Source organism: Balaenoptera borealis (genome assembly GCF_965194805.1).
Source record: "Balaenoptera borealis genome assembly, chromosome: 7".
NCBI classification, from domain to species: Eukaryota; Metazoa; Chordata; class Mammalia; order Artiodactyla; family Balaenopteridae; genus Balaenoptera; species Balaenoptera borealis.
The window spans coordinates 127,801,744-127,828,781 of record NC_138864.1 but is presented as its reverse complement, the minus strand read 5'-3'; the positions used below and the strand labels follow the sequence as shown (position 1 = coordinate 127,828,781).

Below are 27,038 nucleotides of genomic sequence, written 5' to 3'. Positions count from 1 at the left end.
AGGATGAACAGAAGTGTTGGAGTGGACAAAGGTTCAACTGAGAGGCTTTAACATTTATATTAAGAGAGGTCTTATTCCCCTGCCCACCATTTAAGTCAAGTGAAAAAATAATTAGGCTCTTTGGGCTGTTCTCATGCCCTTCCTCCTGAACTTTCTGGAAACATCAGCGAGAAGGAGGCCTCTCCAGCCACTTGAATGGTCTGAGTTTGGTCTGTCTGGAGAGCTCTATGTAAAAATGTGGGATGTAGAGTAGCCTTTAATATTTCAGAGGCTGCCGGGTCCGCTAATAAGATCACCTGTTTAGCCAGACAGCTCTGTGGGCGGCTGTCCCGGTGTTTCAGGGAAGGAGCCGAGTTCTTGGGGGAGGGTCAGGCCATGCCGCCCAGAGGTTCGGTTTCCAGGGGGCTTCTGGGGGTCCCTAGACAGCGGGGAGCAGTGGGCTGGGAGCCCCTGATGGGTTTTTGAGCAGTTTTCAGGTGGTACCTAAATCGAACTAGAGGACATGCCTGTCTGGTGACTCTACTTTGGGTTTTCAAATTTTTCTTCATTAAAAAACTTACATTGCAGAAGTAACACGGTAATTTTAACTAGAGATACACAGAAAAAAAAGTTTGTGACAGACCCTTCCCCCCACCCCCCAGTGGCTTCCCACCCGTTCAGATAATCCAGGGTGAGAGCCCTTCCTTCCTAGCGTCCTTCACACCCACTCAGACCTGCACAAACACGCCCATTTGATATGTTTTAGTTTTTGTCTTTTAGTCATTTAAAAATAATAGTGGGACTTCCCTGGTCGTCTAGTGGTTAAGACTCTGTGCTCCCAATGCAGGGAGCCCGGGTTCGATCCCTGGTCAGGCAAGTAAGATCCAACATGCCGTGTGGCACGGCCAAAAAATAAAATAAAATGGTAAAATCATGCTACATATATTCCTCTGAAGACTGTGGAAATGTTCAATGAATTTTTTTTATAATTTTTTTTTTTTTTGGCTGCTCCGTGCAGCATGTGGGATCTTGGTTCCCCAACCAGGGATCGAACCCACATCCCCTGCAGTGGAAACGCAGAGCCTTAACCACTAGACCACCAGGGAAGTCCTCAATGAATTTGAATGTTAGGCTTGAATGCTCTCCTTACACTATAGACTGGATTGTTGCTCTCCCGATTCACATGCTGAAGCCCTAACCCGCTCCCACACCACATGACCGTGTTGGATGGAGATGGGGTCTTTGAGGAGGCGATTCGGGTTAAATGAGGTCATAGGGTGGGGTCTCAATCTGACGGGACTGGTGTCCTTATAAGAAGAGAAAGAGACGCCAAAGCTCTCTCTCCCTGCCATGTGAGGTCACAGAGGGAAGGTGGCCACGGGCAAACCAGGGAGCGGGTCCTCACCAGACACCAAATCAGCCGGGACCTTGATCTTGGACGTCCAGCCTCCCGAACTGTGGTAAAAATTTTCTACTGGTCAATCCACCAAATTTGTGGTGTTTTGTTATGGTGGCCCAAGCTAAGACGCTCACTTAATGAAAATACGTCATGGACCCCCTCCAGGTCAGTGGATGGAGATCTAGCCTGGACAATGAGACGGTTCTCCTGTAGGTGGACACGCAGGTTGTTTCCGGTTTGTTGCTACTTCAGCAGCATAGGCAACAAGCCTCCTTGATTACACGTCCCCGTGTCTGGTGCGTGTGATTTCTGCAGGACAGACTCTCCAGAGGGCAGGGGTCAAAGAGTAGGTACATCTTCACTGGAATCCATGTCGCCAGGTTACTTTCCCCAAAGGTTGCCACATTTTATGTCCCTACTGGCCATGCATGAGACCTTTCTTGCATTTTTGCACCAGATAATATAATTGTTTAATTTCTGGTAATCTAAGACATGAAAGATGGCATTTCATTTTCGTCTTAATTTCCCTTTCAGTGGCTCCTAGGTTGTTAAGCAGGTTTCCTGTGTTTCGAGTTGCTTATTTGTATCCTTTACCCATTTTCTGTTGGGTTGTTTGTCTTTTACGTTGTTTCCCAAGTCACCATGTAAGGACAGGCAGCTCCATGCTGCCCACGCGTGTTCTTGGTTGGGATTTGTCTGTGGCTTTGCACCCTTTGCCCCACAGACAGTCTCTTTTCATGACGCCTTTGGGTGTCTCATCTTGTTCAAGAACACCTACCACCCGATTTGTCATACTAATAGTTTTCTGAATTTTCTTCCAATAGTTTGTGCTTTTATGTTTCAACATTGAGTCTGTACAGAACGCAGTTTTTGGATGTGGTATGAGGTATGATCCAGGTTTCTTTTCTTCCAGCTGAAAGCAAGTCATATATGTTAGCACCGTGGATTAAACGAACCGTACTCCCCTCCCTGTTGCATTAGAAGGACACTTCGTTAGCTTTTCTCAAGGATAAATTTGTCAGAAACTGAAATACAGACGTTCCCTCACACGTTCTGGACATTCAAGTATTTTTGTAGCTCTTTTAGAGCATTTGTTAAATTCTGCATTTTATCCTAGTTATTTGTGTGCTGTCCTACATCTCTACCCTGAAGAACACATTTTATCTTGTATCTCCCCACTCCCTACACCACATAACACAATACTTTGCTCATAATGTGTTCTCAATTTCTGTGAAATAAGAGAATAGATGTTTGCTTGATAGGTGTGTCACTTCTTCTCCTTTGGTTCTGTGAGGTGTCTGGGGACTATTTCCACTATTTTGTGAAGCCCCTGGGAAAATGATAGAATGTCAAGGAAAAAAGAGGATTCATCACCTGTAACCTCCTGGGTATTTAATTAGATGATGTTATAAGTGTCTATGGTATCAGGCTTGTGCTGATCAAGCCCAGGATGACATAAAAGGAGCCTATGATACCAGAGTTGGAGTTTCTAGACTTGGCAGGGCGGCCCTGTGTCCTCAGCCCTGTTCACCCAGAGCAGGCTCGCACACAGCCAGCGCCCGCCCTGGGTCTCTAGCACCTTCCTCCTCGGTTCCCACACACTCTGATGTTACTGGTGCTAGTGGACAGTATACAAGTCACGGACAGAGGCAACGTGGCCTGACTAAGCAAATGTTCTGGCTAAGCAAGAAAACATTGACGTTAGCATTTGGGCATGTAGAAAGATTAAGTGCCATGCTATCCTCAGGGAGAGGAAATAAAACAGATGATTCAATACCCCTGAACCGATAAAAATAATAATTATCAGAGGGCATAAAGTGATGGGAGAGAATTAAAGATTACAGTGGCTTAGCACAGAATTAAGGTTAATTAACCAAACCCTGGCCATGCATGCGTTTCAATGGATCAATACAAACAAAAGCCACGATAGAATGCACCAGGAGCTGATGGTGCCAGCTAGCGGCCTGCTGGCTGCTCCCTCCCTGAACTGAATCCTCCCAGGGACCCTGAAGAGGATGGAAACGCCCCCTTTCCCACTCAGATCCCGGAGGGAAATGAATCTACTCCCCAGCGTGGGAGTGTGGTTTCCCCAGCTTCTCCGTCTACAGCTCCACCTCCTGCCCCCGGGTGTCTGGGCCACTGGACTCATTTGTTAGTTCTTCATTTCTAAACCCAGACTTGTGCCACAAAGTATCACAAGCCAGGTGCTTGAACAGAGATGGATTGTCTCACAGTTCAGGAGCCAGAAGTCCAAAACCAAGGTGTTGGCAGTTGGTTCTTTCTTGGGGACCCAGGGAAAATGGGTTCCCCGCCTCTCTTAGCTTCTGGTGGGGGCTGGCACTCCTTGGCGCTCCTTGGCTTGGAGATGTGACCTCCACAGTCTCTGCATCCGTCAGCACGTGGCCCTCCCCTCTCTGGGTGTCCGTGCCTCTCCTTCCATTCCTATGAGGACATCAGTCACATTGGATTAGAACCCATCCTCACTGAATATGACCTCATCTTATCTACCTACATCTGCAAAGACCCTACTGCGTTCACAGGTACCCGGTGTGTGGACGTGAGCTTATCTTTTAGGGGGACACGATTCGATCCATGCAGGCTTTAGAGTTGGCGACCGCGGGGCCTCCCAGTTCTGTCTTGCTGATTCCATAAGGCTCAGTGGGTTTGTGTTCCCACCTTGCCCTCCTGCTGGGCGTTCTCAGCTGATGGGGGTGCTGGAGGGTGGGTAAGGAGCTGTCTGCAGCCCCTCTTCCTGTTGGCTGGCTGCTAAGGCTGAGGGCCGCCCGGTTGGGGCTGGCACGTCCCGCCCCACGTAGCATGCTGGCCGGCAGCGGCCTCTCCCTCCAGATCAACAATAAACATGTTAGGGAGACAAACCCTAACATTGACCTCGACGGCCCTCATGAAATGCAGCCCCCCGCCTGGCCTCCATCTGGGCGTGCAGCTGAGTGCCCTGTATCCTTTGTCTCTGATCTTCGCCTTCGTTTCCGGTACCTGAGACTGCTCTCATCCAGGCTGGTTCAGACCATTTGGCAAGAATAATTTCACGAGCCTGGTATTAGATGCTGCACAAAAGTCTAAATACATAATGCATTTTGTAATTCTGTCACACTCAAAACAAGCTGTCAAAACTGTCTGGCATGACTTATCCTTAATAAATCCCTCGTCCCGTTAATTGCTCCTTAGTCCACAGAATCAGAATTGTTTGAATCCACAAATCGGGAGGAACGGAGGGATAAAGGGGGTGCATTTAGAGGACTGCACTGTTTCCCCAGCACAGAAGGAGCCAGGCCTGGCGGTGGGCGCCACGCAGCCCTCGGTGAGGGAGCTGGGTTGAACGCACTGCAGCTTGGCATCTGGTGGTTTCGAACGATTCTTTCCTTGGAAACTTTGGAGGGAAAGCAACGCACTGATTGTCTTTGAGAAAGATGACTGAGGTGAGAGACTGAGTTCCGTGACACTGATTGTTCTAGAAACAGTAGCTTTGGGGCGCCTCCTCGGTGCCAGAGGTGACAGGTGTCTGTCCAGGGCTGTGCGTGGCAGTGCACACGCCATGAAGGCAGGGGAAGGGTCACCCCCTCTGGCCCCCCACACTCAGAGAAGGGCTTTGGCATCACATGGACCCGATTAGCTTCCGGCTTAGCATATACACGAGTTCTGTGACCTGGAGCAAGAGACCTGCATCTTGGGGGCTGCATCTGGTGAAGTGGGATGGACAGGACAGGAACGGGGCCCCTGCAGCAGGCCTCGTGGATGGAGAGAAGGGGGCTTCACTGAGAGAGGCCCCGGGCAGCAGGCTTGGAGTACAGACAGGAGGCCACGGAGGCCACAGACATTTGCCGTGTCCACTGTGGGGCTGGCTATGTGGTGCCAGGAAGAGATGCAGGCCTGGGGCATCTGTCCCATCCCAGGCCTCCCTGAAATCACTATGTGAATTTCTCGAGGCTTCAGTTTCCTGGCCTGCAGCATGAGATAACAATTCCCACCCCATCGGGGGGTGGGGTCCTGGACCAAGGCATGTGTGCGAAGCTTCACTATTGTAGTGACTGTGGTGTCACCACGTACAGGTAGGTAAAGGCAGGGCCTGGGTAGAAGCATCTCTACGCCCCACTGGGGACGATGCGGCTCACTCAGTGTCTGCGCATGCATGTGTGTCTACGTGTGTGCATGCGTGTGTATGTAGACAAATCTGGAAGAACTACTGTTGGGTCCTCCAGGAGAGAGGCGCTACTGGCATCCAGAGAAGGGAAGACACTGGGGAGGCGGGAGCCGTGGAGACGGGACTGCGTCACTCGGCAGGCGGGGCTGAGGGAGGATGGAACAGCTGCCAGGAGCCCACCTGGGCAAAGGAGCTTGGCTCGCCAGAGTGGGGCTGGGCGAGAGTCTTCTGGAAAGACCTAGACAACTTTATTGTGGACACTGAAATTTGAATTTCATATCATTTTCCTGTGTCACAAGATATTCTTCTTTTAATTGTGTCAGCCATTTGTAAATGTAAAAACCAGTCATGGCTCACGACACAAAAAAGATGGTGGCCTGGGGGACCCCGAGGCCAACATGGCCCCTGTGTGATTTCAGGTAGGGGCCCAGACCACAGGTTCTGGGAGGACAGGGACCACCATAATTTTGTTCCCTGCTGTCTCCTCACATCTAACCCAACACCTGGCACCTAGCAGGTGCTCAATAAACATCGGTCAAGTGATTGATTTCACCGCTTAGGTCTGTGACTCGTGCCACACTCTCTTGGCTGTGGGTGTCTCCTTGTGCACCGTTCTCGGGGCTCCCACACCGGGAGGGACCTTGCCCTGCCCATCGGAACAGCCCACTCATTCTCACTTCCCAGCACCGCTCTCGGTGAGTGGAGTTTAGCGGATGCCCATGGCCTCTGCGATCGCGGAGCCCTGAGGCAAAGTCCCTGAAAGCCTCACTCCACCCACAGCCCAGGCTCCCGGGACCTGGCAGAACAATGGGCAGGGATTCTTTCCCTTTGGGAGCATTAGGGAGAGTGTTTCTTACTCCCGATTTAGAAGTGTAACCTTTTTCCAAGATCTGGGTGTTAACCAGCAGAAAGATAATATCCAAATGCACAGAGAATCAGGAAGGAAGAGATTTCATGTTACCTCTTGGGATTGTTAATTTTTAAATAGTGATAAAGAAAACTCAGCTCAAATGGAACAAAATGATCTCAGGTCCATCTCCTTTTGGAAACATTAGCAGGGGGCAAAGTGGTAACACGTGAAGGAATGAAGAGGGACGGGTGGGCGTTGCCCGGCGCTGAGAGATGCCTCCAGTCTGCGTGATAAACCCAAACTGTTCCTCCTTCCATGATCCGCTCTCTACCTGGAGCAGGTTTCTGAGGAATCTGCAGCACACGGGGCCTCGAGGGAGCCGTTAACCGCTGAGGAACTTCACCGTGACTTGGTTCATAGTTTATTTCCATAGATGTCTCTCTATTAGCCGGATTGGGTTTCATACCCCGACCAGAAGTATCAGCAGATAAAACCAAACACGACTTAGTTACCCCACGTTTAGGAACACGGCCTGAGGAAATAATCCAACAGGAGAAAGAAAAAGCACTTCATCTACAGAAGTGCTCAGAGAGGAGTTATTCATCATGTTTTTAATGTGGGCAACCCCCTGCATGTCCCAAAGCGAAGGAGCTTTGAGACTGGCCGTAGATTCTCAGAGGCGCTGCCACCCGGATGATCACAGGGCCGGGTGCCCCCGGAAAGGCCTGCAACGGGGCCGGGGGCGGTGGGGCTGCACAGGTGTGCACGGTCCCACGTGGACGAAGGCTGGGAGGGGCCAGGGCCTGGGTGTAGGGGTGCTGAGACGGCGGGTAGACCTCCCCCCTCGCGTCTGTGTCCCGTTGCCTGCGTGAAGCAGCATCTCATTGCACGCTTAGCTTGTCGGCGCCTTGACTTGGGAAGAGTCGCGGTCACTAGCGGCCCTGAACACTGAAAATGAAACCAAACAAACAAAAACGTTCTCTTGCATAAGAACAAAGCTGACTTGTTAACAGTCTCTCTGTCTTCCTTGGAGAGAGGTTGGGCGGGGTCTCAATCAGGGCCAAATGTTGTGCCCATTCTTTTGAGGTTTTAAGAGATGCGACAGAACTGGAATCCAAGAATGAGCAGCACAGCAAAGACGCCGACAGCCCTCCCCTCTGGCCTGAGGTGTGGCAGCCCCCCAATACTTCAAGAGTTTACCAGTGACCTGCCCCCTGAGGTGTGGCAGCCCCCCAATACTTCAAGAGTTTACCAGTGACCTGCCCCCTGAGGTGTGGCAGCCCCCCAATACTTCAAGAGTTTACCAGTGACCTGCCCCCTGAGGTGTGGCAGCCCCCCAATACTTCAAGAGTTTACCAGTGACCTGCCCCCTTTGCACCAGAAGCTATGGCATGTCTGGTCACCACCCTAGGACTGACTGGCTCTTTTTTCTTTTCTTTTTTTTTTTTTTTGGTGTGGAATATTTTTTAAAAGTCTTTACTGAATTTGTTACAATATTGCTTTTGTTTTATGTTTTGGTTTTTTGGCCATGAGGCATGTGGGATCTCAGCTCCCCGACCAGGGATCGAACCCACACCCACTGCATCGGAAGGCGAAGTCTTAAGCACTGGACCATCAGGGAAGTCCCAAAACTGGGTGTTCCTGAGACAAAGGGACTTCCAAGCCAGGTGCATGTGCAGGATCTTCAATGTGGTGTTAAAGCCATTTCCAAGCTGCTGGCCTTGGGTGACCTGAGTTTGGTGCATCAGAGAAACCACTATCCCTTCTCTTCTTACCGCTTCTTACTAGAAGGGCTGTGGCCCGCGGGGCCTAGTGCAGAAGGGGTGGGTCCTTACACGGGCACCCAGCCCAGAGAGCTCCTCCTGGCACTAGGACGTCCTAGCAAAGTCACACTTGGGACAGCACCCCTGCCTGGCATGGGTCTGGAGAAGAGAGGGAAGGTCAGAAATGCATGAGAGAAAAACAATGCCATGAGAATGAGCTAAATATTTTTTGGAAAATGTTCAGCCCTGTAACATAACAGATCTGACTCTCGAGATGGGTGCCTGGGAACGGCTGTGACGTCCCTCACCGTCCGCTCGGCCCCTCTCAGTTTTCTCTGTGTGTCGATGAAAGACCTCTGTCCTGGCACTGCGTCTGCTCACTCGCGATCCGCCGTCTCTCCCAGTTTAGCGCTCAGCATGGTAACAGGAGCGTGAGGTCCTCCCAGAGGTGCTACCTGAGTGCTGTTGGGTCTGAGGACGGAGGCCTCTTTCCAGGTCATCCCACACGTGTTTCTAAGGACAAGCCTTTCACTTGGCCTCTCTATACGAAATGGTCCTCCTCCAGTTTCTGCTCTTTCTGGGCGGAGCACAGAAGCAGAAAGTAGAAAAGTCAGCGCAGGCACCACCTGCTCGCCATTGCCACCCTGACCGCCAGCAGCGAAATTCTAAGCAGCGCTGCTCTGTCCTGGGCACGCAGCTGCCTGAGGGTCTCGGGAACAGGCAGTCCGAGGCAGCAGGTGGTGGTGACCACACTTGGAGTGCCATGGGTCCGGATGCCCACGCTGACAGCTCTCGGATTCTGAGAGGATGGGAAGGGGAGAAAATGACAAGAGGTCCTCAGGCTAACTTTTCAAGGCACTGCCTCGGAGTCACCGGACCATCCTACTAGCCCACCGGTAAGGAGAGTGCAAAAATCAGTCTATGCTCAAGTCGACATCACTTTTAAGGCATTTACAAACTAAAACAGTCAGCATCCATCAGAGGGAAAGTAATCATAACCCTTTACGTTTACTTGTCGCGTCAAACTCTCGAAAGATTTTCCTACCAGTTGCTTGACCTGATCAGATACATTAGAACAGGTGTTGTTTCCGTCCCAGGTTTACCGGCAAGGACTCTGGGGGAGCAAGGAGGCCAGCGTCTGGTCCAGCCCTCAGCAGCTTGTAGGTGGTGCCAGACCAGGATGGAGGCGTTTGGGGGCCTGTGCCGAGTCCTGACGCCGGCTCAGACGGGATCACAGCACCCGTGCACCGAGGCAGACCAGCATGCGTCTCGTGTTGCTCCGTGTCCCCCCGTCATGGCAGGCTCTCGAGCAGCCCCCAGTCACCTCTTGGGCTTGGGCTGCACTAGCAAGACTTCAGGTGGGGGCTCCATGGTCTGGGACTGTATTAGGAGCTCGGGCGGCTTAAACAGCAGAAACGTGTTGTCTCCCAGCCCTGGAGGCTGGAAGTCCCAGATCCAGGTGAGGGCAGGTCCAGTTCCTCCTGAGGCCTCTCTCCTTGGCGTGTAGACACTGTCTTCTCCCCGTGTCCTCACGTGGCCGTCCCTCTGTGTGTGTCTGTGTCCTGATCTCCTCTTCTTATAAGGACCAGTCAAATGATATCAGGGCCCACCCATACAACCACATTTTACCTTCATCACCTCTTTAAAGGCCCAATTGCTAAATAAGGTCACATCCTGAGGTCCTGGGGGTTAGGGCGTCACCTAGGAATTTGGGGAGTGGCCGCACCGGGTCGCTTGGTGGAGGGCAGCAGCGTGTACCGACTAGAGCAGCTGGCTTCCAGCCCTGGCTCTGCCAGGCGGTGCTCAGGTAAGTCACTCCTGCCTGAGCCTCAGTCTCCCCACCTGAAAAGTGGGGGGTTTACTGTGGGATCTCCAAGGTTTTCCCAGCCGCTGTGTCTGCGTTGTTGTGTCCTCAGGCGCAGGACCTGGAGGGCGTGGAGAGCAATGACCTTGAAGCATCACGGTCGGTCGGGGAAGGAAGTCCCTGGGGCCTGGGGCTCCTCACCCAGGAAAGGGGGTTAAAAACGCTGGCCCCGTCCCTCTCAAAACCATTGTTTCAGGAGAGAATAAGCTAAGCTATATCCCCAAACAGATTTTTAACAAATATTCCAGAGAGATTCTGCCATAGCTCACGTGGGCGGGAGCTCCCCTTTTGAACCTGCCCTTGGGATGTAGAGCATCTTTGAATCTAAATGGGTTTAAGTTCTGATGCCCCCATAGTAAGTGTGCCTTCATCCAGTGACCGTCAGGAGACAGTCCTCAGCCTCCCGGACATGACTGAACTCTCTTATCCCCCAGTGAGAAAGACAGGGGGTGTGCTGTGCTCGGATCTCGTAAAAAGAGGAGGAGGGACGCTCACAAGTGCACACATGGACACATATGCACATGGACACACACACGGACACACATGCATACACACCTACATGCACACATAGATACACACGGACACACACAGGCACACGTGCATACAGACACACATGCAAACACGGACACACACAGGCACACGTGCAGACACACATGCAAACACGGACACACACATACATGCACACACACATTCATTACACACTCATAGAGGTGCACTTAGAATGTTTCTGGGGGAAGGAGAGCTGGGCTTTAGGGTCTGGGGGAGCATCAGCCTTACTTTTTATTCTATTCTTTTGTTCCTTCTGGATTAAAAAAAATCAAGTGAATGTGTAACTTTTTCTATTTAAAAATGTTTTTAAAGAAAGAGGGACTTCCCTGGCAGTGGTTAAAAGACTCTTGGCTTCCACTGCAGGGGGCGTGGGTTCAATCCTGGTCAGGGAACTAAGATCCTGAATGCCCATGGCGTGGCCAAAAAAAAAAAAAGAGAGAGAGTGCTTTCTTTGCAGCCAGCGGGAACTGGTATGTGCACGCGTGTTTCCACAACTGTGGAGATGGAACACCCGGAGCTTCTTAACTTATCCCATTCTTTCGTCCTTTTCCTCTGAGACCTCTAAGGTTTTCCAGGGAAATCTCACCATTTGCCCACAAGTACACAGATGATGAAACTGGGAAATGCCACAACAGGTTCCCCAAACGTGACTTTTCGCCTCTTCTATTCTGAGAAAGTGTTTTGCAGAGGTGGTTAGAAAGGGATAACTGTTGTGTTTTCAGTAGCAAGATGGTGAAAGACACGCAGATGGGGGGGACAGAAATTGTCAAATAAGGACACAGATATTGTATTGATGTGATCTTTATATTATCATCAACTAGGATTTATTGACTCTCTTCCAGGCAGTCTTTTTCGAGTATTTCTTTTCATTTTTATTCAGAATCACGGAAGAGTCCCCTTTAAAAAGTCCGAATTAGAGAGGTATGTTTGTCTGACACGGAGGTGGAGTTGAATAAATATTGTTGAGCGAATGAACAAATTCACATCACCTCTATTACTGTTGCAGTCTTACGGCCTTTGCCCTTTTAAGCACTGTCACTTTCTTCTATTACTTTCTTTTTTAATCTGCAAAATCCTTCCGGGGTAAGCCAGCAGAGGTCAAAGCTCAGAAACAGCATGAAAAGGTCGTTCTAAATCCTCGCTTAGAGTGATTTTTAACAAAGGTTGAAAAATTGTAACATTTTTCACGTGGATAGCTGTATTCAGTTCACCTAAAATGTTTGAAAATTAGTTTTTTTAAAGACTAATAGAATAGTTTTTAAGATGAGAAATCAAATGGCAGTGCCAATTTTGTATTTAATAATGAAAAGAAAGTATTTTTTTTAACTTTAGGAAAAAGTCAAATTGACTTAGATGACCCCCATTTGGAGTTCACTAATGGTGACCCATCATGCGATTTTTCTATACTTTCAAGTTTTCTATACTTTCAAGTTTTCTGTACTGTTAAGTTGAAAACAGGCTCCAGAATGAGAAAATGTGATTGAAACTTTAATAGTTTTGAATTCTGGGGAAAATTTCCCCCCAAATCACATTGTTCTTATTTTATTATTTCTATTTTTCTCACAACCTGAGAGTATACTTTATGTAGACATAATATCTCCACGAATAAGAATAGGAAACACTTGCAAAATACTTTATTTCAAATAATAAGAATGCCTTTTTTCCAGTATTCAGATTAAAGGGGGCAGAATTTTGATGTTACTTTCATAAATTTACTGTGTCATTTGTGGTCAATTGTGCTGCAATCTTTGTATTTTTGCCCCCAAGGTTTTATTGATTGCACAAATTCACCTGTTTTAACATCGAATTTATGGAAAAACTAATATTAATTCTGTTGTTTGGCTCTCTGAACAAAGGCTACTTAAAACCTCTCTTATTGATGAAGTCCAGATGGGATTCATTTTTTCTGATATACAGAACACTGGAAAATGTATCAACCTTTATTATTCCTCATTGAAATGAGCTTCTTTAGGTTTCTAATTATATTGTTTAATAAAACTAAACAGTCAATGCTATTTGCATATTATATGAAGAAGTGTCACACAACAAACTCATAGCAGTCAATTTACATAAAAGCTAATTATAGATCTCATCAACTTAGAAGAGTTTCTAAATTCTTGCTTTCCCTGCTGTAGCCTAGAGCAAAGAAGGTTTGAATTTTCACTTCTAAATATTGACTTTTAACTAATATCAGAAGTGATTTCAGTATTTTTATGGATGAAAAGTTAGTGATTAAACTAGATGTAATATTTGCTGTAACGCAATTAAAATTTTTACATTAACTAAACCTCTAGAAAGAAAATCTTTGCAACAATGTGAAACTAACTATCAGTCACTAAGCAGGTTAAATACTGGTTTCCTATCTGAGGGACACTCCAAAATTGTCAGACTGTTATGAAAAAGACAGTGTACCACAAGGACAGTTTCCACATCAGACTGTGCACTGTAACATAATTGTGATAGCTATCAAGCAAGAAATTTGCTACAAGATGAACAGAGACACAGTAATGAACGAACATCGGAGGCACCCTGTAATTGACTGTTATTAAAGTGTTGTCAGAGTGCTCTGGAAGAGATCCCTAACTCCAGTTTTCTCAAGAAACCAAAGCCAAAACTTTCAACTACCTTTTTCCGTTTTCAAGTTGGGATCTGAGTACCTCCTCCCACTCCCATGTCATTGCTCACACAATAAGCACATGGTCAGAAGAGGCCTAAAGGAAAAATAAATAAATAAACACGATATATACTAAGTATGATTTAGAGTTGTAGCTAGATTCCAAAATGGCAAAAGTTAGGATTTACTTTGATGAGGGTGTGCTAAGGTAGCAATGAAATTGTAACAGATCGTTTTTGTATTTATAACGTATACCAAATGAGTCTGTGTGTAAAAGTAATGGCTGATAAGAAAACCGTGCCAGTGAATCGGTTTTCTCCTGATACAATGATGGCGGCCTTTTTCATTCATATTTTAATGAGGTTAGTATCTCTGAGACCCTCCTTCCAGGGTGGAGGAAATGCTCCCCTAAGATTACAATAGGAGTTGCTTTATTGACAAGTACTATTCAGAATCTTCATAGTATAGGAAGAAAGACTTAGTTTTATTCCACTTGTCTCAATACTTATTGCACTCTTATAATCAAAACACTTTGAGGGGAGAAAAAGGCTCAATTATTCCCTGAACAGTCTTTAAGTTTAGTGAATGTAGTTCAGCTAAGTGGAATCATTTTAAACCCGAATCATGCGCATTTTAATAAGTGTATAAATAGCTGCCATGCATAAGCACCTTTTTCTTTAAAATTTTCTCACAAAATCGGATGCTTTGATTGGCACTTTAGGTCAGTTTTTAAAAAATATTTCTGTAAAACGAACACTGCTAGTCTCATGTTGGGTGTTTTCCTTTCTTGCTTTCAGTGAAGATTGTAACGTGGCATTTTCTGAGCTCTCTGCCTGTAACATTTCCTACTCTTTCTACTAAAGAACATTTACTCAAAAGAGCCATAAATTACATCAAAAAGCCAGTTAGCCTTCAAAGATGTATGAAATCAGCAAGATTCACGTGTTGATCCCTAGGTATAACATATTTGCGTTAAAATAGGCACAATACTACTATATTCAAATATGTAAAATTCCACTTTCAAAATAAGGAAAACAATCCCGTTTGGTGGAAAGTTATCATGTGGCGACTGTTTTTTAAAAAGCGTCAACGCAGGAAATAAATACTACAGCTCTCAAAAGTAAGTTGTGGAAGGTCTCGCATATTGACATCCTGATTTGCTCAAATCTTATACACTCAGGATTTTTGCACGCAGCTCAGAACGTCAGGTCAGTTTAAAAAAAAAAAAAGTTTCGAGAGTGGTCTCATCTCAACGGGAAATACTGTGGTGTGTAAGGACGGCATCCAGGGTTCCAAAAGCGCCCTCCCAACGCTCAGACCCTCTCCATTCAGTGACAGCCTCGCCCCTCGGTGTTTACACTTTGATTGGGGAAGGAGAGGGTTAGGGAGGGGGAGAGAGAATGGATTCTTGATTACAGTTAGATTTTTTTTAATGAAAGAGCCAACTCTTCACTTTGAGGTTAAAATGTTGCTTTGTGGACCTGCAGAAAGTGCTACGAGCCTATTCATATGGACCAGACAAGGAAATATACTAAAGCACACGCAGGGCAGGAAAAAAGCCATAATCATTCTGTTAATGATCTGCTTGGTAAATTGTAATTTAAGAATTTACCTCTGTTTTCTAGCTTTTAAGTCCCAATACATATTTAATCTTTCGTTTCTGAAACAGATTTTCAATTTGTTTGTTAACCTATGTTTTTGGTTTTATTTACAGCTTACGATGCTTAAGTGGCCCCATTAAAGGTGTAAATAAAAACGTAACTTGTGTTTTGACTGTGCGCTTTGAGCTACTTTCTTTAGGGTCTTTTGACCGTAGACATTTAAAAAAATTAAAACACTCAGTTTTTTAACTTGATATTTTAGCGAATAAAGAATGCTGCGGTACACTCCAGTTTAATAAACGACTTAATTGCAGAGTTGACTGCGTGGGCCTTGAAAGCAGTTCGTAATCAATCTCAAGTGGAGTTTTGCGGGCAGAAGGAGGGATATTTTATCACGGCGCACGTGGTGGTGGTAATGGAAAGTTCATTAGTGCCGTTTTTCTTTGGCTCTTTCCTTTTCTACAGAGTTCGTTCCTTGCCGAGCCTGGGGGGAGACGGGAGTCATGCTGGAGTGGTTTTGGCTGGAAGCAGGGTTAAGCGCAGAGGCGCGCCGCACGGCCCGCCCCGAGCCCCGCGGCCAGATGGCAGGGAGGGGCGCGCGGAGCCTTTGTGCGCCCGGAGCGCGCATGTGAATGCCGCGCGGTCGCCGGCACCGGAAGGGTTCACACTGCGTCTGAAAGGGGACAATGGAGGCTGGATATATCAACATCGGCGAAATCGAGTTCATTTGTGATTCAGCCCCTTTCACCATGGTTGTCATGCAAACTTCCTACTTTGATCAGCAGAGGGTGGAGAGGGAGAAAGCCCGCAGAGGCCGGGGCGGCGGCGCGTCCGCGGCGCCCTTGGCGGGTCCCCGCCCCCTTCCGGAAGGAGCCGGGGGGACGCAGTATCCTGCACCTTGACCTGTCTAGACGGCCCCCGAGTTTTTGTCCCGGTTACCAAGGCCGAGGGGTGCTCTTTGACCCCCGCGCGGGGCGGAGGTGGTGGCCAAAGGGTCCTCCGAATCCTCGCTGGATTCCGGAGGGAGAGGGGCGCGCGGAGACGGGCACCAGCTGTTCCAAAGACAGCGCAGCCGCGCCTGCGAGAGGGGCGATTGGGTCAGCCCGGCTTTGCCCTGCCCCGCGGCCACCGCCCCTGCCCCCGGGCCCGAGCGGCCGCCGAGGGGCCAAGGCGCGCAGGGCAGCGGCTGCGGAGCGCGAGGCCCGGCCTTCGCCCAGCTCGGGATGCGCTGGAGGAGAGACCCGAGCGCTCTCTCTGGCTCTGTCTGTCTGTCTGTCTGTCTCTTGCAAGTAGATAGATAATAACAGCCATTACCTGTGCTTAATGCCTTATTCTGCATGTTCCATGACTTTCCAAAATTATCACCTGTAGAAGTATAGTTTCCAGCTTGAATAGAAGTTTTTTCTTCTGTCCACTTTCGAACACAGGCACTTTTTAAAAACCAGAATTTAGGCTAACCCCTTAAATTATGTAAATAATAGAACTGTGCACATGTTGTATCAGGACAGGAATGCTGTTTGGGGGATGGGGTGTGCTACCACGTGCATTCTGGGGAAGGTCTTTTAAATCATATCAACGTTAAGACGAGTTTCCTCCCTTTTTTGGCTTTTCTCCACAGGTTCCCTTAGCCCAGTCGGAGGCATTCCTCACGGACCTCTTGGATAAAGTGTGCGAGCGAATGAATGACTACAAGCTCGAAGAAGACCCCGTGACTAAGGAGAAGACTTTCAAGAGATTTGCTCCAAGGAAAGGAGACAAAAATATACAAAGAATTTTTAAAATTCTATTTTTATTCTGATGCTTACAGACATTTGAAATTCGCGGTAAGCTATCTTCTTCGCAGAGGAATTCCGTACTCCATGCACAGGTTTTGGTACCTTTTTTTTTTTCTTTTTTTTTTTTTTGCTGTTTGTTTGGGTTTTGGTTGAGTTTCAAGACATGCCCATTAAAATGTTATCTATTAGCTTTGTTGTCCTGCTGCTTTCTCAGTGTTAACCGCGCACTTAGTGACTTGCCTTTTGAGACACCTAGGGGCTGTGTTATTTCATCTCCGTGGAGACAGTTAAGTGATATTTTCCAGAAAGTGCGTTACAAATCCCAGTGACTTGGAGGCACAGTTTGCACGTTGCTTTGCTCCTGGGGACGGTTGGGAAGAGGACTCAGTCCGTCCCCGTGCCCGGGCAGGTCTCTTACAAGTTCCCACGTCAGGAATCAGGGACTGTGGTTCCGAGGTTAAAATCCAAATTAAAATGAATGTCGTTTTCAAATATTTACAGCCACATGATGGAGGGAGAGTGACACACGTCACTTTTTTTTTTCCCAAGGCTTCACAGAAAAGAGAGAATTTTTTTTTCCTGAGTTCATTCAAGTATTTTAGCACAAACTCAGTTAAACAAAGGCTTAGAATGATAGTTGGCCTTATGCCGCATTTCCTCCCATCATAATGTTTATTTCACGTGAATGCTGGCCTCTGGCTCTCTAGAATGTGCCTGGCAAAATATATAGCGAGAGATTTCACTTTACTTAATGCTATTGAGTCAGACCAAGTGATGGGAAAGCCTGTTTGAGAAATATCTTTGGTTCACACGTTGGCCAAAATGTCAGACATGCTGAACCCCTGGTATAAGGGCTGCAGCTGACTTTTGAAGATTTCATTTTAATTAAAAAGTCAAGGCAATAATTCAGGGCTAAAAGTACTGTAGAATGGGAATCGCAGTGAGGAAGTGTATTTGTATCTCACAGGTCTTCCATAAACATGTAATAGTGGAATTTAAATATTTTAAAATGCCATTTAAAAAATTTTAGCTTCTCCCTTAATGAACTCGGGAAATGAGTTACTGGTCTCCAGTGAACACTCTTTACAATCACAGTTCCTAAGCTTGTGCTTCTCCAACGCAGACACACGCTCCAGTCAGAATTTAAGATTTTGGGGTGCGTGGGTACATTTGAGCTCCCTCTTCTCTGGAAAGTCAGATTTGGGGTGGGGGGAAGCAAAGTGAAATTATGGATGGACCTCTTAAGTGGTATGAAGAGAAACTTTCCTGAGTAACTGAAAAGCCCCGTTATCCTGAGTGCAATTGAAGATGCACTTGTGTTTTGATTGCTGAGAAAGCTTAATTATTTTCACACTTCAGACCCTGTTTTAAAACCACAAAATGGATTATTATGTTAAATCTAAAGGAAACTGGTTTAACCATTTCAAGGAGCCGTGTTCTCTAAAGTTTCAAAACAAACAAACAAAAATGAAGACTTTCAGCTCCATAAATAGGAGCTCCATCCCTCCTGTTCCTTTCCATCCCAGTGTGAGGAAGAGGAACAAATACAAAGAACCATTTTCCTGCCTCACCCTCGTCTTTCAACACGACTAATCAGTTAGCCAAGTCTCAGGAAAATGATGCAATTAGCATTCTGGGAAGAGGGTTAATCCAATGCAGTGATGTCTTAAACCAAAAGGGCTAATAAAAATGGACCACCTTGGTAACATGATTTTATATTTTTAGCTAATAAAACTGTGACAAGTCCTTCCTAACAAGATGTCCTGTGAGTGCATATCTATCCACATATGTTGTTATTCTGTTTCTACAGTGTGAAACTAGAATGGAAGAGTACGAAGATGAAATATTCTCACTTATCGCCCAGGAGGCACACTAGCTCACTGACAAGCTGTGCAGTGAAAAATCAGGTACTGTGTCTGATGTAGCATGCGCCCTCTCCCTGGCCCACCCCTCTCTCGAGCCCAGCACTGCAGCATCTTTTTTTTTTTTTCAAACCAAGCCTCGCTGTCTCCCTGCCACTGACGGGGTCTCCACTGAATCAGAAACGACGCCATGTGAGAGAAAGCAAACAAACAAACCTCAGGGCTATGAGGCCTTGCTGGCTGCACTTCTTCTCCTCGACATTTTAAATGAATTTTAAAATGCTTGGTTTCCAATTGGGATTGCAAGAATCCAAAGCGTTTCTCTTTTTAAACTTTTAGAGCTGGGTTCTCCATCCTGGACCAGGGAAGGAGAATCCCTTTATGACTTGTGTACTTACCTCCACCAACAGAAAGTGGGATCTTTCTTTAGGAAGAAATTTCAAACGTTTTTCTGTTTGTTTATTTGGTGCTGGATTTTTTTTCAAGTTCCTTTCCCAGCATACCTACTTCTTAAAAATTTTTTTCTGGTAGAGGGTGGAAAATAATACTTGATTCGTATTCTTAAACACACACATGCATACGTACAATAAGAAGCTAGAAAACACTGCCAGAAGTTTCTTTTCTATATACAGAGTTGAAACACAGGACCACCCTGACCCGACCCTCCATTTGGTTGAACACACACCTTTTAGTCTGTATCACGTTGATCCTTTTAAAATACATTTACAAGAATGTAGTACAAGTCGTACATTCTTTTCAGATATCTTTGAAAAAATGAATGTGATATATGGAGACACTGATTGAAAGCTGGGGGAAATACTTTGATGCAATTATGGAAGCTTGAGATGTTTAGCATTCGGCAATTGTTTATAATAAAGTATAATATACCTGCAACCATAGGATCAAATTTAGTGCTGAAGTCCTTAAAATAACAGTTACTGTGATTAGAAGGTAAATATTTGTCATCCAAAGTTACTGAACAAGAAAGTAACAAATTTCCATGAACATGATGACGTTGTCTTACTCTGAGTAGATAATGGGGTTGTTCTGTTTAAAATCCAGTTTAGTTGGGAATCTGAAGAAGAGTACGGTGAAATGATGTAGTCAGGATATAGCCAGGAATTCAAGAGCTTTTTCCATTGATTTTGATATGTACTGTTGTAACTTGTGAAATTCATATAAATAAGTGCATAGTCACAATTTCCCAAAGAAATTATTTTGGAAGGTTTTCAAGCTATTCAGAGGTGAATGTGTGCATTAAGATGTAAGCAAAAATGTAACGATGTTGAGAATATATGTTTTCCTATTTTTTTCTCATAAAGGATTTGGGCTTGTCATAATCATCTATGGTAAATGCAAATCATTTGCTGTATGAACACCTGCTCAAATATTACAAAAGTCTTGAGAAAGTTTCACCAACTCTTTATGACAGTAGTTGCCTCAGATAATAAGGTTCTGAGGAAAGACTCTGTTCCCAAGTGCTGCAATTTGGCTTAATTTGGATAATATTAACTATCTCTTTTCATTCCTTCTGCATATTTATAATTAGAAATAAAAATTAATATTATCCTAAAGAAAATACAAGCATAAAGCATAAACTTAGGATATGTGCAATATTACTAGTGTAAAATAAAACATGATCAAATAATTCTTAATAGCATCGATTTTAAAAAAACTGATTAAGTGCTTACACTGTAAACATAAGTATCAGTGCCCCAGAACTATTGAGAACACAAGGTAACCACTCCAAAGAGTAAACCACCACGTGGCTGCTACGTAGTAAAGTGGAGTGAGTTTTTTCAGGTTGTTTCTCTGTGAAACATACTTATGGATGTTCTAAACCACTTATAAATTAAAAACTAGGAATACAGTAATCCTAAAAAGAGATAAGAATCCCTGCCCTCCTAAACCCCCACTATTATTGAAGTAAGTAAACCTCATGACAAGATAAAGAGTTTCTCAAACTTAAAAATTATTGCCAGGGAAAAACTAAAGTGACACAGCAATGAGAATAATTCCAATTAATGACTGCAGCAACGAAGATGTAATACGTTTTAACATATTGGGATGCTTTCGGAAATTTGTGTAAAAGGTGAGACTCTCGTATTGTAGAAAAAGTCCAGAAGCTTTTAAACATAGTCTAATACAAGTACAGTAGGTTTCCTACGATAGCATGACATTCACCCTCTGTTTTGTAAAGGCGATGCTTTATTTTGTGCTGTTGTACCACAGTTTTGCTATGATCCCTCTGCACGATTTAAACGATGTTTTAAAAATATGACTCTGTGTGTGTGTGTGTGTGTGTTTATTGGAGGCTATGAAAACTACATTAACCAGTAACTCTGTACCTAGTATAGACTATGAGCAGACACTGTACTGAGAGCTCGTAAAATGTCCACATTGCTTTTAGGGAGATTAATAATCTTTTCAAAGATAGATATTTCTAGGACTAGAGGTTTGAATGGAAGTTTAGTCCCTTTATATGCTTTATATGCACCTTATATGTGTGTGTGTGAATTTTGCTTTTTTCTATTTCATGTAGACCTTTTCACTTTATTTCTAACAATTACATGGGAGCAGATGAGGGCACATTGACAGACTTTAACATTTCAGCTGTAGAGGTATAATTGACCTAGAAAATTGTAAGGTATTTAAAGTGTACATCATGGTGATTTGATATGTGTGTACATTGTGAAAGGATTCCCCCCATCTAGTTAATTAGCACATGTATGATTCTTTAAAATATTAATATTCTAAGGCTCACCCCCTACACAAAATAAATGGGGAATAATGGAGGAAACATATCTTATGTTAAACTTAAAATGACTCTGTTTGGCTTTAAAAATAACAATTTCGTGAGATTTTCATAAACATGTGTCATCCTTTCAACGAATGAAAAACGTCTCAGTGAAAGGCTATGGGTCTGCAGATACCACTATAGCTTTATTCGCTGGATAGAAGAAAAGTTATCAAATACACCCTGTTTGGGGGGCATGAGACAGTAATAGTGGTAGCAGGTTATTTCTTACGTATCTCCTTTTCTTTCCCAGGCATGAAATAAAAGTGAGTTCATTAGATTTTCCTGGTTCAATGTTTTGTGGCACATGACTCAGGCTTTTCCAGATTGTCGTTTTAATGTCTTGAAGTAAAAATGGTATTTTAAAATCTTAATAATATATAAGGTCATGATTAAAAAGATAGCTATACTCCACTCAAGGTAGAACATGTCACTCTAGATTATGGATAAATGGATACTCTGGTCTTTGGAGGTTTTCATTAGGTAGGGTGAGGGTATAAACACAAATACATAAATATGTTTTGTATACATATCACTTCTGCTTTGATATCAAATCTTAACATTTAAAAACATCAGACCAATGAGAATTTGTGACACGATCATTTTGAATGCCACAGATGGAATAAGGTCTCAGATATCCAGAAACGTTTAGCCTACATTTAAAGTAAAAGCATTTTGACCTTTTTGTATAGATTTCCAAGCACTAATGGGGGTGTTAAATTCTAATATTCAAAATAATTACTTTCAAGGCTAATAAATAATACAAAATAATACGAAGGCTGGCCTATTTCCTATTTTAAATAAATTACGTAGCTTAAATAAACCGTAGCCCAGTCTAAAGAGAGCTGGCATTAATTGCTGCCAGTTGGAAATGTACTGTGTATCCAGGCGTCATTGCCTCTCTGCTGCTTGGATTAAATGCCCAGCGCGCTGATTCCCTGTCTCGAGTATTCCTTAAATACTCCCATGACCACGGGCAAGATGATACAACCCCTGGGCTTTGTTTCAGAATACTCCAGGAAAAAATACTGGAGATGGGACAGGAATAGCAGTGGCTGACTGAGCTGCAGGGGGGTAGATTACATTCTTCTTTCTACTCTTGTGTGTATTTGAAAATGTCCATAAGAAAGTTTAAAAAAAAATGTGCTTCCACAAGAATGTGCTTTTGCAGAAAGTAAATTATGACTTATGGGCTGGTGTTAAATGTGATAGTGATGCCATCTAACTTTTTTTTCCCAGGTCTGTGTGAAACTTCTACTAATCACACTGAACTCTAGGAATGACGGTGCTGCGAGTTAGAGGAGAGACAAGTCACAGCCCCCAAGGTCAATGTCTGCATTTCTGTCTTCATGTTTCCTCATGAGAAGAAACTTTACGTCTCTTGTTCGTACTGCATTGTCTCATGTTTGATATTTTATTGAAAATCTCTTGTTTGGCATCATGACGAGCCCCAATTCTTTCTATAGGTGAAGCTGAGGGGTGCATGAAACGAATTACCTTTGTAGATTTTGATATAAACAGGCTTGGCAGGAAAGCATTTAACTCAGTAATAGGAAAAAAGTGAAGACATTTCATAAATGAAATAAGGATTTAATAACGTGTACTGTATATTTCATGCACATATACAAGTATAGTGTTCTGTTTGATAAAAACTTGATTTGATTTCATAAATACTTGATTAGTCATGAAATTAAGAAAACATATTGCTGCAAATTCCAGGTTAATTTTTCTGGGCTGTATGGCTGTCACTGAAAGAAGCGAACTCACTTTATATCAGGAATGAAATTTAAATTTCTAGAAACCTTAAGTTTAAAAACTTTTTAATTTCTAAAATTTAATTAAATGCATAAAAAACAGTGAGTACTTTTACAAGGAACAATAACTATATTGGCCTTTCTGATGCATACATCCTGAATTCAAATGATTTAGAAAGTTGATTTATTATTCATGTATTTATTATCATGTAGTCTTAAAGGATGATACCAGTGGCCATGTTTTGTTTTGCTGCAAACTCTCCTGTCGTTCCTTTGTTTATTAAAGAATTTCACCTAACATTTAGCGTGTAGATTTTACTACTAACCAACCTATCATTCTTTCTATGGATGTTTTTGTAGGTGTGGAGATGGAAGGAGAGGTGTGGGAACTTATGGAAAATTGCCTTTTGACCACGTTAATAACAGAGTGTAGTAATAATCTCACTCTTGGAGATTTCATTGTCTCTGTTAAGTTTACATTCATTGGAATATAACTTTAATCATTTAAAAGGTCAGGACCTATTTTACACTTGTTTTAAAGAAGAAGTTCTCATTGTTGTCTCTGAGAGTTTACTAGGTAGGATGCTTATACTTTGTTATGTGGATTACTATTTGCTAAGAATAAGCCAAGACCAATGAATCCATTTCACTGAGGAGTGGAGAGTGGAATAGAGCAAAGTCCCCAAAACAAAAACTATTTGCCATATGTTACCTGATGGCCTAGAAAGCACATTACTTAAGCCACTCAGCTGACTCGTCAGGAGGAAACAATTCTTACATTTAGAAAAATTTGCCAAAATGAAGAGAAAGAGGTTTCCATTCTTCTCCTTTTCCCACCTCAACTCTTATTAAAAGTTAGATTTTTAAAGTGAACTTCATTTATTTGGGAAAACTGAGAAGGTTTGTGATTTTTTGATACGTCTGTAGCTGGCTAAGTAGTATAGATCCTACATATTGTAACCCAGTGAGGCTGCACTGCATACAACTGACAAAAAATGGAAATAGGATTTAAGAATAATTAGCATCATTTTTCAGTAGGGTAGTAAAATTGTGACTTAAAACATAGTCCCTATAACTTTAGTAAACTTAGCTATTTAAGTTTAATTTAGCATTTCAAAAAATGAGTCATAAACATTTTCCTAACTTAGGCTTCCTTGGTAAATGCACTAAACTGTTTCTTCACGGGAACATGTAGAGACACTGGCACAAAGTTCCCTCGAAAACCATAACATTTGTGATTGTAGAAGTGTTGGCTGCGGTCCTTCCATACCCTCAATGGTAAATCTGACAAATTCTCACATCTAGACAGTACTAATGCTAATCGTAGAATTTAAGAGATTTTGGGCTTTTGTTTCCCACCTAAAGGACCGTGGGGAGGTATGCCTTCCCTCCACTGATGGCTGTTTCTCATGGATATTGAGGCTTCTGCTTTGACTGGAGAGAACCAAACATCTTGCCTCTGATGGGGAATATCTTAAGGTTTTGCTAAATAGGGCTTTTCCGTTTTTTCTTACTTCCCAGTAAAAATAATCTTGTCTCTTGCAAGATTTTCAATATCTCACGACTTAGATAATTGTTTTCTTTCCAGATGGAACTTGTTAAACGCATGTACATGTTTGTAGTTACTGATTAACACTACATTTGAGTGAGCCACTGCATTTCTTATGGCTGCGATGACTTAAGTTTCCCTCTGGGTGTGGTGAGGCTGTGCTGCTTTTAAATGAACAATAATGAGAGAGTAGCTGACTGCTGGCTTTGCCGGGCCTCCAAACACATTCCTGCCTTTTAATGACTTTTATTGACCAAAAACAAAGCAAAAGCAAAAAGCCAGAAAAAAAAAAAAAAAGGAAGAAAAAGAAACAAAACAACACCTAGGGTGTGACAGAAAAGTTTCTTAGAGCCCATGGAAAGCACCTAATTCTGGGTCAGAAGAGAATCTTGGAGAAAAGGTAGGGAGAGATTTATAATGCTTATTAAAATAATGTGGAGAGAAGACGTGTTTCAGGTGGATGATTTCAAATCGTACTTTTATGAGATGGTTTTTTTGGGTCTCCATGGAAGACTTCTGTGAGCCTCTTCTCATAAAGAAAAGACCAAATTGACTGAGATGAACAGCTTATATTTTGTTATGTGGATTATGATTTGCTAAGAATAAGCCAAGACCAATGAATCCATTTCACTGAGGAGTGGAGAGTGGAATAGAGCGAAGTCCCAAATGGGAGAGATCAATACTTGATTTACTAAAGCAAGCCCTAAAAAAAAAAGTCAATAACTGGTTATATTTTTTTATACCTATTTCTCTGCTTGGCTGATATTTATTCATATATGTAATAGCATTATCTAAATAAATATTTTAAACTATATATCAATCTTAAAATTCACATTGTAATGGAATATGAGAAAAAGCCAGTCTTTGATGTGATCGTGTAGCCTGTTTTAAAATCTCATACAAATCTATGAGCTAATCTTAAATCTTGAAACCCATTCAATGGCATATTTCATAGTTTTATACCAAAATGCAATTAACAACGATATTATACTGTTACAATAAAATGTATACCCATTAGATATGTGTGTTTTTATTATGATTTTTAACCTATAATTTAATTTCCCTTTATAAGTTTCTTAAACTCCTCAGGTTATTTGCTTTTAGAGCAAGGAACTAAATAAATAACAGGTCAAATGCAATGAATGAAATTGAAATACGAAAGTCATTGCCCTTATATTACCTAGGGAAAGAGGCAGGAAATGGCATGGTTCTCTCTGGGAGTCACACTTGCTGCCCCTTGCCCTAAACATGTATTTGCTGAGGAAGCAGGATCCACTCTTTTTGTCCGTTTTCAGGACCTGCCCTGCTCAAAGGAGATGGTGATTAAATTTAATATAATATTGGCTCATTTGTCTGTAGGGCCATCACCTGAAACATCAAGCTTTGCTTCCTAAGGACAGTTTGTGGAAGTGGAGTCTAAAACGTCAGATACAGCTCTGTGCCCTTCCCGATTCTCGGGGGACTCTGGAGATGGATGGGTAGATAGAAACATAGGTACGTAGATGCAGCCTACAAACCTACATACATAGATATGAATAAAGTCAGGACACAGACAGGTCCACTAAAGCTTTGACTGCTCCAGGGTGATCCCAGAAAAAAAGTGTCTAGAAATTTCTTTAATTCCTTAAAGGAAAAAATTATTCCTATATTCCCATCTTGATTTTCAAGATTTTCGAGAAAGAAAAAATATACCCTACATCATAACACACATAGAAACACAACAGCAAAATATTTATGAAACATATTCATTAAGAAGTTACTGGAAAACAAAAAATGCTCCGAGGTTACATGGGAAATGTATTAGAATGTTATTCTAATATGGCTTATTATTGTGGAGGCTCAGATTTCAAGGAACTGTGGGTCAAAATTGTATCCCCCCCCACCAAACATAATAGCGCAAAGTAGCCCAATACATAATAGCCCAATACAATGATGTAAGCAATTAAATATGTAGAATAGAGTTGTATTCCATTGAACCACAGTGTCGGACAAAGTTCCTGAACTGCCGACTTGGTTGATCTATGATGCAAGTCAGAGGCATACATGCCTTGCTTTAGAGCAGACAAAGATTCTAGTAACTTCTTTCTCCTTTCGGGACTGTTAATAAACCAACATCTAAGGAATGTAAGTTACATAATGGAACGTTGGAAGCCCAATGTCAGCTAATTAAGTGTGGCTACGACTCGGAAAGATCCTGTAAGTGATAAGTTAAAATATTAATACCAATTTCAAACTTCTTGAATAGAGAGGTTGGCACCTGAAGAGTTAGAATGTATCCTGACATTTTATATTAAAGGTTTGCCTCAAAGCTGCTTTCTGAACAAGTGGGGATTTCTCTGCTGCATGTCCTCTGATATCAGCCCATGAAAGGTGACGATAATCCTGGGGGTGACACCATTGTCCACAGAGAGAAGATTTCAATCAGGTGATCTTCATTGTCTGATAGAAATGATCTTTATGGCTTTGTTGTTCTTCATCAAAGGGCCCCGATTAAGCATCTTCATGCCCTGTGGTTTGTAGAAG

The 27,038-nt window shown here is 43.6% G+C and overlaps 1 protein-coding gene across 1 annotated transcript; it reads left to right on the top strand.

The window, feature by feature from the left end:
- The first annotated feature begins 15,423 nt into the window (after positions 1–15,423).
- CNPY1 (canopy FGF signaling regulator 1) lies at positions 15,424–24,831 on the top strand. The gene is given in 6 exon segments (XM_082399016.1): positions 15,424–15,530; positions 16,397–16,534; positions 16,536–16,601; positions 18,364–18,426; positions 18,430–18,460; positions 22,452–24,831. Coding segments are annotated over 6 exon segments (402 nt in total). The 5' UTR covers positions 15,424–15,464; the 3' UTR covers positions 22,490–24,831.
- Positions 24,832–27,038: the final 2,207 nt, after the last annotated feature.